Raw genomic sequence first — 16,397 nt, 5'->3', positions numbered from 1 at the left:
CCCCGGTTTGGATCCCACATATGAGGACCAGTGAAGCAGCGTCCTCCACAACTAGACTGAAGAACAAAAGGACAGCAACTTGTCTGTTCCCCTTCCCCCAATTCCCCAATAAAAAATCTTAAAAAAAGAAAAGAAAAGAGGGGTTTAATCCAGTACTTACAGAGCAGTAATAAGAGGCCCAGTGCAATCATGCCAATCCCCGCTGGTCCGAGACCAACATTGGAAACCTCAATTCGGTCTTCAGGGACAGGCCCATAGATGACATTGGTAACCGAGCTGCCATCTCCTGTGTAGATGCCTGGGGTACTGGAATACAAGCACATGTGGTTGTTGTCACAATCGCAAGCCTTTAACAGGAGCATCTGTGGCAATTCACATGCTCTGTTGTGGCTGTCCTTCACCAGGATTGGGATTTGGTACGTTTCGGCAAATAGAGGCTGCTCAGCTGTAAGGATTGCAGAGGTAGCTGCAAAGGAAGAAAGGAAAGAGAACACAAATTAAAATTGTTTGGGAGTGACCCTCCCTAACACCCAAGACTAACTTAGGGCCTGATTTTTTTATGCTCCCTTAGTTGTAGACTTCGCTGTACTTATTATTTTTTGACATTTATAATGAATTGTTCGAGACCTCTTCCTGCTGGATTGTTATTCCTACAAAGAAGGCTGGGACCCTGCTGCTTATTTCCAGAACAACAATACTTTGGCCTATAATATGCACTCAGTAAATATTTGTCCAATGAATGAAGAGTATTGAGCTGAAAGGAAATATTGGAAGTCTTCTATTAAGGGTTATACTTTCCAAATATCCTCCTTAAGACAGTTGCTTATCTCTTATTCAAAATTGATGCCCTTTTATTTAAAATTATTCCAATCATTGTTATTTTTCTAATTCTTTGTGCTACTATTTATTGCCTATTGAGTTTTATAGAAACCATTGCTTAAAACATTGATTGAAATTTATTTATCAACCCAAGGAGGTTTTAGAGATGATTAAATTCATACTTAAATCATGAATAGTAATTGATTACCTCATAACACTCAATTATTCTTATTATGGTTTGTTATTTTCAGTTAGCAATATGATTAACCAGCTATGTCTACCAAAATGTAACCTGGGTACAAAGTAAGAATTGAATAAAACAATACCGCAGTATCTTAGGTGAAAGTTTATTCTATTCTTCAACACCAACATTGAAACAGGGCACTAGGAATAATGATCTCTAGTATCATATTTTTTTACTGGCAGAGCTATAATATCATTTGAATATGTGTACCAACCTTTATGCTAAATATTTCTTTCTATTTTTACTTATAATATCTAGGATTTGAATGAGGAAAACATAGCTAGCAATTATTATTTAAGAATGGGATATTGGGTGTTATAGGGAAAGGTGAATTCAGAGTTGTCTTAATTTTTTTTTTTTAAAGATTTAAAAAAATTTTTTATTGGGAAATTGGGGGAGGGGAACAGACAAGTTGCTGTCCTTTTGTTCTTTAGTCTAGTTGTGGAGGATGTCATTTCACTGGCCCATGTTGATATTATCATTGCGCTCTTCCTGGGTGAGGCAGATCAGTCACTGGCCACTGGATGGCCACTCACGGAGGCTCTTGGCAGCTCATGCCGGCTGCCGGCCACTCACACTGGCTGCCGGCCACTCACAGTAGCTTATGGCAGCCTACTGCAGCAGGGGTTGCAGCATATGCCGTCACAAGTGACTCACGGTAGCCCAGCTCCAGGTCAAGCTGTTGTTCACCATCTTAGCTGTAGAGGGCAGTGTCACTGGCCCTCATGTGGGATCTGAACCAGGGCCCTGCTTCTCAGAGCTGGCGTCCCAAGCCAACTCTTAACCAACACACCATTGGCCTGCCCAGAGTGGTCTTAATTTTAATAATATTGCTTTAATGTGCTTAGCTTTTGAAAATACTAAAGTGGTTTTGTGGAAAAGGGCTAAAAGGTTTTAGGTAAAAACAAGTTGCCTAATTTCCTCCTTTGACTAAGTCCTTAGCGGTGGCAACTTTTCCAGCATTATTTTATTGTTTCTCCTTCCTGTGAATGGAGAAGCTTGGTAGCCTCAGAATGGTGGGAAGTATTTCCTCTCACCTTGGGCTCTGCAGTATGACCCCCTCCCACTCCTCCACTCCCAAAGTCTTTTCTATTTCCCCAAATGAATGTAAGATTAAGGAGCTATCTTAGCCCACATGAGGTCCTCTCATAGCATTTTCTGTTCTACATTTAACTTTCAGGAAAAAGTACCCAAAGTATGTTAAATGCTGTGTTGCCTGAAATTTATTCTCAGTTTTTATCAACGTGAGGCCTTCATTTTTACATAGCAATAGTTAGCACACACACACATACTACTCTGGGACCTTTACACTTTACGTACTTTGGTTTATGAATTCCTTTGGCTCTAAATGCTTTATATCATTCTAATTTTAATGTTGCACAGTACAACATCTTAATAATATGTACCACAGTTTGCCTAACTGCTCTTCTTTTTTTAAATTTTTATTTTGTTTTTTTTTCAATTATAGTTGACATTCAACACTATTTTATATTAGTTTCAGGTGTACAGCATAGTGGCTAGGCATTTATATAACTTATGAAGTGATTCCCCTGATTAGTCTAGTTCCACCTGACACCATACATAGTTATTGCAATATTAATGATTATATTCCCTTTGCTGTACTTTATATCCCCGTGACTATTCTGTAACTACCAATTTGTATTTCTTAATTCCTTCCCCTTTTTCACCCAGTCCCCTTTCATCTAGCAACCATCAGTTCTTTCTCCGTATCTATGAGTCTGTTTCTGTTTTGTTTGTTTATTTTGTTCTTTAGATTTACTTATAACTGCTCTTCTAATATTGGGCAATTTGAATTTAAATTTTTACCTTTACAAATAAGTCTGAACTGATAGCTCTTTATAAAGACAATTTCATTTATCTTACATGCTCCTAAGTGAGTAGAAAATGTGGGATACCTGGATTTCAGAGACACTTAAGTGGCTTGCCTGAAATTAGGATAGGGAATTGTGACATCTGGTGAGTTTGTCAAGGGTTCTGTTTATTTTAAACTGATCAAATATTGGTGTAGCACCCCACCTATATATAATGATGGGTGAACTGATATTTCTACACTACTATTTGGAAATGCAGTATTGATAAAACATTTTAATTTTATTTCAGTTCAAAATTTTTCCAAATATCCTAAGTGTGTATATGAAATATTTTTTTTCATTTAATATGAATATGGGAAGAATCATAGAAACTGAGGTAGACTAATTACTTTGTAATTGTTTTTGCTTTTGGTCTCTAAAATATTTTCAAGTTTGCCTTCCACTTACCATTTATGGATCTGATATCCCATAAATCATCTGTCCCTGGTGGCTGGTCAACAACACAGAAAGTAAAAGGAGCCCCATACGAATGATCGTTAATGTCTCTTGCAGAGATAAGAATCGATGGAGAGGCAATGCAGATGATTTCACTTTCAGCAAAAATGACTGGGCAGTAATCATTGACATTAGGAACTTCAATACATATGGTTCCTGTAGCTGTTTTCCCAGATCCATCTGAAACAGCAAAGCATCATGGGTTTGGGGGTAAAGGCACTTCTGAAAACAAATGTAAAAATACTAGATTTTTTTTTCTCTAACTTCTTTGAAACAAATTTTGGGTTAATTTAGTTTATTAGAAAGGGCAAAGGACCAAAAAATAGCAGGCTGGGATTTTAATCCACTTCTCTCCTTTATGTTCTGTTACAATAAATAAAGAATTATTTTGTTTGAACTTGTAAAGAGTCTTAAGTTCCATCACTTGAAAACTAGAACATTACCTAATCTCTTGGCTATTTTACAGGTCATTTTTGGAGAAGTCAATAAACGTCTTTTAAAGATGGTTTTTGCATACATAAATGGTAGAGCCATGTAATTATTGATAATGAACTGGAAGCCTATCCACATCCTACATGGTTTTGCACAGTATGTTCTTAATACTTGCTGACTCAGCATTGGACTTTCTAGACTTAGGCTTTCATTAGAGAGACATCAGCTTATCCCATAGACTGTTTTCTGTGTCATTCTCTGACTCTCCAGAACTTTTTATGGCTTTGTGAGGTGGCAACCCACAGCTCATGTCATTGCTGACAGCATTTGCTCCTGGATGTTGTTTGCTACATGAAGAGCTGCTGGCCCAGCATCCCGAACCATCTGGATGGTGCCGTGTCCATGCAGAGACCCTGCGTAGGTGAATAAACTACAGCCCTTGTTTTTAGTTTTCTGTTGATAAGTTTTGATAGTTTTTTCCTCTCTGTTTTTCACTGAAATGACTAATTTTTATTCCGGTTTTTGAAGATTTCCATATAGGCCCAATATCCAAACATAGACTCTGATCACCATGCTTAGAGTCCATCTTAGAACAGGCCTTCTAGAATAATGATAATAAATAAAATTATATTATTTATATAACTGACCCAGATGTTAAAAATGACACTCACAGGATGAAGACCAGAATGTATAGATTGCATTTGCTTGGGTATTACTGTGGTTTCTTTTTAAATCTTATGCTACCCATTTATCTTTCTCTTTGTTTGTTGCTGCAAAGCTCACATATAAATTAAGGCAAACCTACAGTCTCTGTCTTCTATTAGGTGTGTACCTGGGACATCTATTTTTCTGTTTCTTTCCTGGTTGCTGATCTTTTCTGTTGCTTTGTTCTGTAGTAGTTGGTTTCCTAGGCAGTGCTCCTGAGAATCATTAACTACTGATAAATAAATAAATCCTTGTTGCTACTCACTGAGAGGAAGGCTTAACAGATTTTTCCCATGTGAAAAACAGCTCAGTTACAAGTTAATTCAGTGCATTTGCACTTAAGACTTTTAATTTGGATCTTATATTTGGAATAACCTTGTGCTTCTTGGTTCTTAACATCTTACTTTGGATAACATGCCTAATCAAGCGACACTTACACAGGCCTGTCACTGCAGCTCCATTTTTAGTGACTTTAAAATAACTCTGCTCTTTGGATACTGCCTTTCCTGCAGCTCATCTCCAAATGAACTTTGTGCACACCTTGTAGCACTTAACTTTAAGTAAACATTCCTAACACACTCTACAGGTTGGATTAACCATCTCAAGAGATGAAGTCATAAATGGAAACTGAATTTTATTGAGATATTTTAACTTTATGCTCTATACTGTAAGTCACATAGAACTTTTTTTGGCAGTAGGTGACATAAATTATGACAAATATAAACTATGGTTGTAAGTGTACTAAACTCAGTTCTTTTTTTTTTTTCAGCTGAGTCACCCTGCCACCTGTTAGCAGCTTAGCGGCAGCTCAGCTCAGGCCGTGAATCAAACCCGGGACCCAGTTGCTCAGAGCTCAAACTCCTGAGCGAGCTCTTAACCAACTGAGCCACTCGGCTGGCTAAACTCAGTTCTTGGTCTAAGGTATTTAGACCTCTCTATAAGTCTTGCAGACACTACTAAATGATATATTTTATTTGAGTCAACCTAATATCAACATTAAAATAATATTTATATTGAATCCAATAATAATAATAATAATAATAATACTATTAAAAGATTAAAAATAAATTTTCTTACCATCTATAGCCAGGATCTCTGCTGTGTATATCCCATTGGTGATGTATTTTGACTTCTTATCAAATTCCCTAGAGAATTGTATCTCACCAGTCCTTGAATCAACTTTTAACCAGTTGCCTGCATCATGTCCTATGACATACCTGTTTTTAAACAAATAAGTTCATCATTTGCTTATATGAAAGTTAAGAATTTTAAGTCACATTCATTGTGTTAAACTTATATATGGTGTTTGCATGCTTTACAGTGTGATAATTGCCTTAGTTTATAAAAATGTATATATATACATATATAAACATAAAATTTCAGTATTGAACATATTAATGCATAGGTTCACAAAAGAGTTTTAAAATTTTATATTTTTTATTCTTCCTGCTCTAATATAATTGTTAATAAAATGTATTAAGTCTATTTCAGGTCTATTTATTAAATTATAGCAATATCAAGAGAATAGTCTATTCATTTTCACATGTGGCATACTTTGATTTTCCTAGGTTTTAAGGCACATTTAGTTCAGAGGTCTTCATTGTTGACCTTTTAGGGGTTTGTGGTATTATCTGTTCTGCTTGTGTATATAGGTTTTGTGACATATAATGGATTCAAAGTGCTTGACCTTATTGGAACAAGATCTGGTGTCTGTACCAGGCACAATTTTAAGTGTCTAAGGCACGTATCTGACATATCCTCTTTCTCTATTCCATACCGACAGGCTTCATAATTTTTATTGTCTGTTAATTTGTTACCCGATTAAATAATCAAAATTGTTAATATCAAAGTAATTTATAATTCAATACACTATTCACTCCAAAAAGGTTGGGTGTAAGAAAAGAGAGACAAGAAAAAGATATAAAGGATACTTATATATTTTGCTATAGTTATTTTCCAGAATATTTTATATAGTCTAATTCATGTGCAAGTATAATCTATGTACCTAGTGCCCCTAATTCCTACCTTTCTATTTTTCTGACTCTCTTCATGCACATCAAATTTCTGAAATGCCTGTGTTTCAGCTTCTTCTATATCTTTTTTTTTTTCCTCTTAGGTTAAACAGAAGGTTGAAATTAGCCCCAAAGTTGTGGATAATACAGGTTTTGAGGAAATAAGCTCGTATTTTATGGTGTCTTATTTTTTACAATATGGCTTAATCAGCCCGGGTCCAGGAGGTACAACTGGCCACAAAAGATCAAAGAGACTCATAGAGTAGCTGTAGGTGACTCTTTGATCTTACAATTGCTCCCTGGACACAATTACTCTTACAAGCAGTTGGAGCCCTTACAGCCTGTAAAACACTATTAAAATATTAAGAAAAGGTCAATGTCACCATAGTCTTCTACAACAAACAGATGAACAGGAAAACCAAAACTCCAAAATATTTCAACCCACATACACTAGCACACACTACATGAATTAACACTGGCCCGAACCACAATTTTTCACTCTAATATGAACAAAATATTTGCAGTACCTGACATTTGTTGCAGGGTTTCCTGTGTCCAAATCTAAAGCTGTATATGTGCCAAGCACGTAATTCAATAAGGAATCTCCTCTCACTCCTTCTCGCATACTGAAAGTCATCGAATTTGGATCAAATGTGGGTCCTTCTCTCACATTAATAACCTGAATTCTCACAGGGGTTGAGTGCATTCGGAATCGAGAGGCAACTGAGGGGTGAAATTCAGCTTGGTTTTTAACTCCAATACTAAGATGAATATTAGGCACTTGTTCATAATCCAGCATCTGAAATGATAGAAAGCAAAAAAACTGAAATAGCAAAAGGACTCTCTTTTGATAGCATAAGAAGCCATGATAAGAAAGCAACACGCCAGAATAAAGTCCAGGAGCTATGCAATTCAGATTTTGAATTGATAAAATTTTATTTATTGTTGCATAAGGCATTTCAGACACGTCATTTCCTTTATCATTTAGTATAGTCATATGTATAGGTCATTTAGCCCTGTGACTTTATTTTTATTTATTTATTTATTTTTTAATATTTTATTGGGGAATTGGGGAGGGGAACAGCGATGGGGAATCAGGGAACAGCAATGGGGAATCAGGGAAAGGGGAATAGACAAGTTGCTGTTGTTTTGTTCTTCAGTCCAGTTGTGGAGGACGTTGCTTCACTGGCCCATGTTGGTATTATCATTGCGCTCTTCCCGGGTGAGGCAGATCAGTCACCGGCCTCTGGACGGCCACTCACGGCAGCTCTTGGCAGCTCACACCGGCTGCCAGCCGCTCACGCTGGCTGCTGGCTACACATGGTAGCCCATGGCAACCCACTGCAGCCTACGCCGTCGCCAGCAACTCATGGCAGCCCAGCTCCAGGTTGAGCTGTTGTTCACCATCTTAGCTGTAGAGGGTGGTGTCACTGGCCCCCATGTGGGATCCGAACCAGGGCCCTGCTGCTCAGAGCTGGCATCCCAAGCCAACTCTTAACCAATGCGCCACTCGGCCGGCCCAGCCCTGTGACTTTAAATTGGACTCAAATTTGGAGTTTTGAACATCTTCTACAAAAACCCTGAAATGAAAAATGATCTTTCTTTCCAAATGAGGTGTTTATGAAACATAAAAATATAAACTTAGAATGAAATTAAAACATATTAATTTTAAAATCAATATAGAATAGAATGTATAGAATCAATAGAATAAGTCCAAGTCTCCTTTGCAGAATTCACATCTGAGAATTCCTGAAAGTATAATCAGCAGAATAAAGAAGACAACATATATGATGCAAGTGAACATGTAAATTAAAAAAAGAAAAACATTGCAAACTACTTTTAAAAGAGAATTCATCATTATTATAGTCAGTCCTAAACTATGATTTCATTGTGCTGGGTCTGGTGGACAGGAAGACCCCCTCACAGGGCACATTCAATTAAGTAAATATACCCAGAGAAAAATCATCTTTGAAATGGGTTTCCTGGAAAAAGATTAATAGAACTTTTTGATCCAGAATGTATGATGTGGTGGCTTGAAAAGTCCCAGGTGAAAAAAGCAGTTGTAAGAAAGGGGGTTCTGAGCAATATCTGTTTTCAAGTTTCTGGAAGCTAATGTAAGCATCGCTTGCAAAACGTATACCAACAGCAGAGGTCAAGGTATCAGTGCCATCAGCAAGATCCTGAGATAAATCTCTGCTCTTTAGGTAAATTCTGTGATATCATGAATGTTTTCTTAGGTTTAATTCTTCACAAGAGCTGGCTCAACATGCCTCACTTAAATTTTAGCTAAAATCCTTGAGGTTTGGCATTTCGATTGCTTTTGTATATCTGTTCCCCTCCCTGGCCCACATAATGCCTAACACAGAGCTGCATACGAGTTATGTCCTCCAAAATGGAGTTTCGACTGAAAGAAAGTCCTCTTCTACAACCCAGTTTTTACTTTCTAGAGTTCCACGCTGTCTTTAAATAAATGAAAAATCTGAGATCCTCTATTTTGATAGGGAAATCTCTTGGGACTTGTGCACACACACATATGTGTGTTTTGTTTGTCAGAATAGTTCTCTCCCTGTTGAATAGGGTATAGTGAAAATATATTAATAAATGTCTACAGTTGTATAGGCATTCCCAGAGTGTAGCGACAGGTAATCGGTTGAGAGCTCATCTTCTTTCTAACAGGAAAGATAAAAGGCAGATCAATGAAAGGTAGAAAGTCTTCATCCATTCTTTCCAGCTGAGTCCTTTTATCAACGGTTTTCCGATTGTGCTTAGAGGTCAGAGTTGTGCAAAGAGTAATAAAAACAACTGTTGACCACCGAGGCTCTGAGTGGAGAGGCTGGAAAGACTCAGTTTCTGCACGATTGAAGAATAATCACTTACAAAGGATATGCAGGTGCGTGTTAGCAAAAGTGGGGTCCAGCCCTCAGGGGCCTAAAGCAAGGCTCAGGAGGGGCTCAGCATAAAGAGAAACCCTCCAGAAATAATTTGGCTTCTGGCGAGGTTTTTGCTTCCGTAAATTTTAATTTAGAAGCTAAGCTATACAATTCTCACATCTAGTTTTGTTTTGTTTTGTTTTTGTTTTGTTTTGTTTTGTTTTGTTTGAGGGGGATATAATTTAATATGACACTGCTAATTCTCAGGGGATGCTGGTTCATTTTAGAATTAAGTGTCAAAGATGGAGGAGGATGGAAGTCTCCATCCAAAAGGAGCCATTTGTTTCTATGGGAGGGTACTGAGGAAATGGTCAAACATCCTCCGGGGTGTGTATGTTCTGCTTTTTAATAATTACAAGTTTTCTGTACAAATGTGTCCGAGGCACACACAGCAGGGCACACAGAGTTTAGAAAGAGCTTGGAGGGAAAAATCTCAAGGCACTACTTTTCTAAAACTTGTTTTACTGGCCCCAGATGACACGGCGAGGTGCAGAAGTGGCAATTACATGTGATTTTGGAATCAGAGGGATGTGGTTAAACCTTGTCTTTGTCATTTGCCACTTGGGTGAACTTAGTGTTCCATTTTATTTTGCTTCACTTTCTATAAAAAAGGAATCACAATGTTTTCTTCCCAGATTTGTGATGATTAAATGAGATAATATGCATAGAGTCACTATACATACAATATAACCCATTAGTTGCTATTTAGTGTTCCTTAATAAACATTAATTAGAATTATTATTAATATAAAAATAGAGAACCAATATTTCTTTGTTAGAATTTTAATTGGGTAGCTTAATTTTGCTTTTTTCCTCAAGGTTGAAGTGAATGTGTATAAATATGTACACATATGTATTTAAATTTTTTGTTAGTATTTCCATACACATTTATCAATAAATACCAAAAGGACGTTGTTATTGACAGAGAGATTTTTGATTTTCTTAAAGATTTTGTCTTGTTAAACTATAAGTTCCTTAAGAACAGGGACCATGTCTCATTCACTTTCATAACCCTCGCACATTGTAATTCTCAATAAATTTGGGTTGAATTGAATTGTTTATAATGTCCTCAGACTAAGACAAAGGTTATAGAAAGCTTAGTCAGAAGCCCATGACTGAGGGTGGCTTGAGTGAAAATGAAGACGGGACAAAAGGACATTAGTGATATTATTCCAAATGCCAAATCCTGGGAAAATTACACATATATCCTCTCAACACATAATTCTTCTGGCTTTGTGTTAACACACATATTAAAGTTTTAAATTTCATTTTAATTAGCCTTTCCATATTATTTTGATGTTTTTAAGTGTATTTTTTTCTGCTCTCTTTAAGAGACTTGGGAAGTTATCATCCAGAGAAAAAAGATAGGTACTTTGTCTATACAATATCTAACAGATGACCTTACTTGAATTATTAATGTTTTCTTTTTCATCTTTATGATTGTATGTGGAAATTATGAATTATGCAGTCAAACTCAATGACTCCTATTTGAGTGCAATTTACATCATTAGTTTAGGTAAATGTCTTCAGCAACACCATTCTTAAAGTTTTGAGTCTCTACTATCTTTGGACACTGGTCCAGGTGCTAGGGATAGAAAGATATACAGGTCAAGTTGTTTATGCACAAAGTTCTTACTATTATTTTAGTACTTTGGGAGGCAGACCAAAAGCAAAGGCCAGTTACATATTACAAGAAAACAGGGAAAGTCAATGATTAAGATGATAAAAAGATAGGTAAGAATTGCATGACATGTCTAGATCTTGATTTTTTTTACCCAAGATGCAAGATTAAACGAATTCTGATCCATGGAAAAAAAACTTGACTAAATATTCAGAATTTTTTAAGGTGGCAAGTGACCTATTGTCTCTCTCTTCCTATCCATGTTACATTTGGCAGTGGCTCTTGTACCCAATCCCTTATTTCCATTTTTACTGCTATTGCCTTAGATAAGATTCTCAGCACCTCAGGATTTGATTAATATAATCATTTTCTTAACTTTAATCTTTCCAGATTTGAGCTCATAATGCTATAGCTATTAAAAAAAAGGAACCAAAAAACAAAAAACCCAAAGCTTTTCTTGATACTACAAGTAGAGTTTGGCAAACTTTTTGGTTAAGGGTAGATAGTAAACATTTTAGATTTGAGGGGGTCATGTATAGTTTCTATCTCAAGCATTCAATTCAGCCATTGGAGTGTAGAAATAGCTATAGGAAATACATAAATTATCGAGTGTGGCTTTGTTCCAATAAAACTTTATTTGCAAAATGGTGGCAGGTCAGATTTGGCCTATGGGCCATAGTTAGCTGATCCCCTGTCCCAAAACAGTGTTTCTCAAACAGGAAGGCCATAATATATTCTTGGAGTCCCCCAACTTTCTTAAGGAATTCTGAAAATGTATGTGTTCATTTGAATGACAGGCTTAAAAAATATAAATAGGTTTTTTTCTATAATTTTGATGACCACATCATAAATTAATACACCATATGAGTTCAGTGCTATTAGTTGTGTTTCATGGTAAAGCAGCAATGCTTTAGTTGGTAAAGCAGACAACTTAACAAAGACCAGAGAATGACTCAATATGTAAACCATATGTTTACATTAGATGAAGGCTAAATGGCTTCCTAATACACAGGCTGAAAAAAGTTTCACAGCAACTGGAATAGAGGAAAATAGTGACAGAACTGAATAATCACAATTCACACTGTGTGCCAAACGAAATATGTGCATGTGTCTATTAGTATATATTTTCATAGATCTAAGTTCTGTTGTTAGTAGTAATTTTGTTTGAGAAAAGTTAATTTCCCTTGCTATATGATTAGTGTGTAGTTTTATTTGTTTCTAATTTGTATTTTTAGATGTTATTGTAGTCCATAAAGTAAAAGCATAGTTTAAGAAAAATTCATCTATAAGAAAAAGCCAAGCCCTGTAGTAGTATAGTATTCAAGTTTCTCAGCAGACCAAGTCCAACTCAACAGCTCCATTCTTGCATCTCCTGGCTTCCCTCAGTGAACACCTGCTACAGCCCCACAGCGGTTGCTCACTGTGCCCAAATACATTTTACATTTTCTCACCTCTGTGTGTGTGCACATTTCATTATCCACATTAGCAACATCAGTTATAAGGTCCTGCTTAAACCCTATTCCCTGCATGAAATCTTTTCAGACAAATCTAGCTCAAAAGGACCTCACTCTTATTTTGGTAATTATCTCATATTTCACCCAGTTGGCAATTGATTATGTTTAATATAACATCCATACTACTATTTATTATGTTTTTGATGCTCATATTATTATTTAATTTGGGCATCCTTGCTTTGACTTCTCAACTAGATATTGGGCAACTGTGAGAATAAAACAGCCTTCTTATTTTCCTTGGTAATAAATATTGTGTTGCTGGGCTGGAAGTCTCAGCCTGACACAGTAAGCTAACGTAGGGCACTTGTTTACATTAAACAGGGTTCAAGGTTATGGGTTCCTTTTTGTAGGCAGATTCTGTCTCTGAGAGTTTTCTTTTAAATTTCTTTCAAAGGAAATATTGCAGAAACCATACTGTACCTTGATGACTTTCAAAATGCCTTCATTGGTTCGTGGGTCTGTTTGAATGTCAAACCAATTTCCATCATTTCCAGAGAGAATTAAATATTTTGCCAACCAATTATCGGTGCCTTCTTCATCAAGATCGATTGCTTTTAATCGTATTAATTCTGAATTTAAACAATTTTCTTCAATGCTTGCTGAGTACTGAAGGACATAGATTAATTTTATAATTAATGAATTTTCAAGAGGAAATAGATTTATTGATACTTATTATCTTTTAAAATACTAACAACAAACTATGTCAATGATTTTTGCACCATTATTTAAATGCCATATGTCCTATCAGAAATCTAAGAATGAAATGATTATAAGATAGAACTGATATTTATGCACTATATATGATATCAAGGTCAAACTGGCACTTTGTTTCATTTTTTCTTGCTTATTTTTAATTTCCCTTAACTTACTCCCTCCTTTTGGGACTCTGTTAGAATCAATTCAGAAAAATCATCAGGCATATGAAGATACATCAATGGTGTTACACAATTCCCAGAATTATATTAATAAATTTCCACACTTCCATGAGTGGAGAGTATGGAGGAGATGATCTGATGCTTTCACAGAGGAGATTTGCATGAAATAGTGATTCAAAGGCAGATACACAATATTTGTGACTCAAAGGCAAATATGCAACATTTGCATGGAATAGTGAGTGACTCAAAGGCAAATATATTATTATACATAAGAAATTCCAAGGTTTATACAGCAAAGCTGAGTACATCCAAACACATAAAAGTATATTAGCTCTTATGGGAAAAGGATTGTAAGAGTAACAACTTACAGAAGTTTTCTCCAGGGTGGGGAAATTATCGTTGACGTCTAAAACCTTGATTCTACAGACGCACTCAGAAGACAGTCCGTCTGCAGCGCCATCCCGATCTGAGCCCCTCACGAGGAGGTTGTACGCACTGTGTTGCTTAATTAAGATGACAAAGATTGTAAGACTAAGGTCTTGTTTTCAATAAAACCCAACACATTCTGATGTCATTATTCTACTTTTATTCTATAATTTTATATAATATTTTCATATATTTTGTTTTCCTATATAATTTTCAGGAACAATAACGGTTGGATTATTTTTTCTTTCCTCCTTTACATTGGAAGAAAGGTATACATGGGCCTTTCCATCTTTGTCTTTTGAAAACTGTATTCCTGATTTATTATCATACATTCATAGAAGGCTTTACCTCTCTGTCGAGGAAACTGGACATCGTGCAGACTTCTCCAGTGTACCTGTTCAGGATGAACATTGGTGCACCTGCCGGCTCCTGAGAGAGGATCTTGTAGGCGATTTTAGAATTCAGATGATTGTCTTCATCTGCATCTGTGGCGCTTAACTTTACTACCAGTGTGTCTATAAATAAAGATGGAGGTGGAAAGTGTTTGGGACTCTGTTAGAATCTCAGCAAATTATCAGACAAAGGAAGAAAGAACAGTTGACCTTCTCCTGCATTCTCTTTCTTCCAGTTATCCATGAGAATATATTACCATAACTTTAGCTACACCATTGATTACAAAAATAACAGTGGTTTGCTTCTATAAACCCTTTACAGTTTATAAAGTGCTTGCACTCCTTAAATGAATAAATGGTAAATTAGTAGCAAAATATAGTGATCTTTTATGTATGAAAAAGAAGTTCAATAGACTTTATCATAAAGCTGAAGACACTGATTTTAACAATTTGTTTTTGCTATGGTCTTATGAAATTATTTTAAAATGCTTAATTAAGAAAAGTGATACCTTCATTAAATGCAATATTGTAATTATTTATTGAATGCCTATATTCTTTATTTTTGCTCATCCACAAAGCAGAGAATTACTATTGCGTGCCTTGGATGATAATAGGAGTTTACTGAACAGTCAAAAGCATAATTATTAAAAAGAAGATTTGTCCACAGGAATATAAGAAGCTCTTAATTATTCATGGGGACAAAGCACAGGCATTCTAAGCCAATCCCCGAGGATATCAGCCCACAGGACAGATTTTCAGAATTGGCGGGTCCGTGATGTTTTTGTGCTCCTCAGCCAGGCTTCAGAGTTAAAAATCCTAGCACCGAGAACCAGGGACCCCTTGAATAGATAGAGCCAGGTTTCATGGAAGTCATAGTTTATGAAAGTGTGCTTTGGTCCTGTGGCTAACTGTCCTCCCATGGCAAGCATTAACAAGGCTACTCATCAGCAACCGAGTGGCCATGGATATGGCTTTCGCCTTCTCTTCCTTCATCAAGTTCGTCCTGAAGTATGTTAGTGAGGAAACAATGGACTTTGGCGACCCTCTCTCTGTTTTCCCTCTCAGGCAAAACTCTCACTTTGCCTCTCTCTGTCCTCCCATCCTATGTTACTAAACATTTTGTGTTTCTTGTTTTCAACATCAGGTTTTTTAGGGGATTTGAAGGAGTTCTCCTGACACAGTTCTCCTGTATTTTGTTCTTTCATCTCTCCTCCAGCATTTCTTGTCTCTCTTCTGTTTTCCTCCAGACTGCTCCATCCTTCTGTCTTTGTCTCTTCCTTGTTATCTCTAGCTTGCGTTCTTATCTGCCTTTCTTCTGAAATTTCTCTTTTCTAGTCTCTTTTCCCAAATTTTATTTAGAGGCATAAATGAAGATATGGATGTGAGAGGAAAAGAAATATTAGAGGATTCAGGGAAGAAAGAGGCAGAAGGCAAAGAGGGAGAGAAGGCAGGGAATCAGCACTATAGGAAAAGCACAGTGTAGAAAGGGAAGACGTTCAGGAGGAATGATAGAAAGAGAGAAAAAGAGAAGAATCTTAGAGTTGGAGATGGAAGTAAGCAGATGGGAAAAATGAGAAAAATTAATGAGAGAATGTAGAATCACTGTGAAGAACAGTGATTATCCTTTGTGACTGGTTGACGGGTACTGTCGAGGTCGGGGAATCCCCACCTACACCTTGCTTAAGTTCTTACAGTTGCGCTAATAATAAAACTGACACAAGGCCGGATTAACAGGAGGAAAAATTCAATTTAATGTGCACATGGGAGAATCATAAATGATGCTCTGAAAACTGATGGACCGGCCAGCGTTGTATACTTTTTTAGACAAAATAAATTTTTGAAGAATTGATAGGACAAAAAAAGTCAGTGCTCATGAGCAAGGAATCTAAACAAGGTTTTGAGTATTCATTAATGAGAAATCTAAACAAAATTTGGGCTTGGGCAGTAAATTAATAAAGAGGCAACGAGGTTTGTTTATATAGGCTCTTTGGCTCTGTGTTCCTTAACTCTATCTGTGTGGGAGTTTCCAGGTGCAGGAAGGGTGCCTTTCACACGGGAAATTAATTGCTTGCTTTCAAGAGGAGAGAGAGAGAGAGAGAGA

General features: G+C 36.5%; 1 protein-coding gene across 1 annotated transcript in view; it reads right to left on the bottom strand.

The window, feature by feature from the left end:
• The window catches only part of DSG4 (desmoglein 4), a 37,111-nt gene that overhangs the window by 8,728 nt on the left and 11,986 nt on the right, over nucleotides 1-16,397 (bottom strand). The window contains exons 6-12 of the mRNA XM_019631625.1: nucleotides 14,253-14,419; nucleotides 13,847-13,981; nucleotides 13,024-13,209; nucleotides 7,067-7,338; nucleotides 5,605-5,744; nucleotides 3,343-3,570; nucleotides 161-466 (exon numbers count right to left, since the gene is read on the bottom strand). Of these exons, the coding sequence (XP_019487170.1) occupies nucleotides 161-466; nucleotides 3,343-3,570; nucleotides 5,605-5,744; nucleotides 7,067-7,338; nucleotides 13,024-13,209; nucleotides 13,847-13,981; nucleotides 14,253-14,419 (1,434 nt within the window). The remainder of the gene's footprint in view (nucleotides 1-160; nucleotides 467-3,342; nucleotides 3,571-5,604; nucleotides 5,745-7,066; nucleotides 7,339-13,023; nucleotides 13,210-13,846; nucleotides 13,982-14,252; nucleotides 14,420-16,397) is intronic.

Source organism: Hipposideros armiger, unplaced genomic scaffold, assembly GCF_001890085.2.
Source record: "Hipposideros armiger isolate ML-2016 unplaced genomic scaffold, ASM189008v1 scaffold_1022, whole genome shotgun sequence".
In the NCBI taxonomy this organism is placed as follows: Eukaryota; Metazoa; Chordata; class Mammalia; order Chiroptera; family Hipposideridae; genus Hipposideros; species Hipposideros armiger.
Note: the sequence above shows the minus strand (reverse complement) of the source record. Positions and strands in the feature narration are given on the sequence as shown.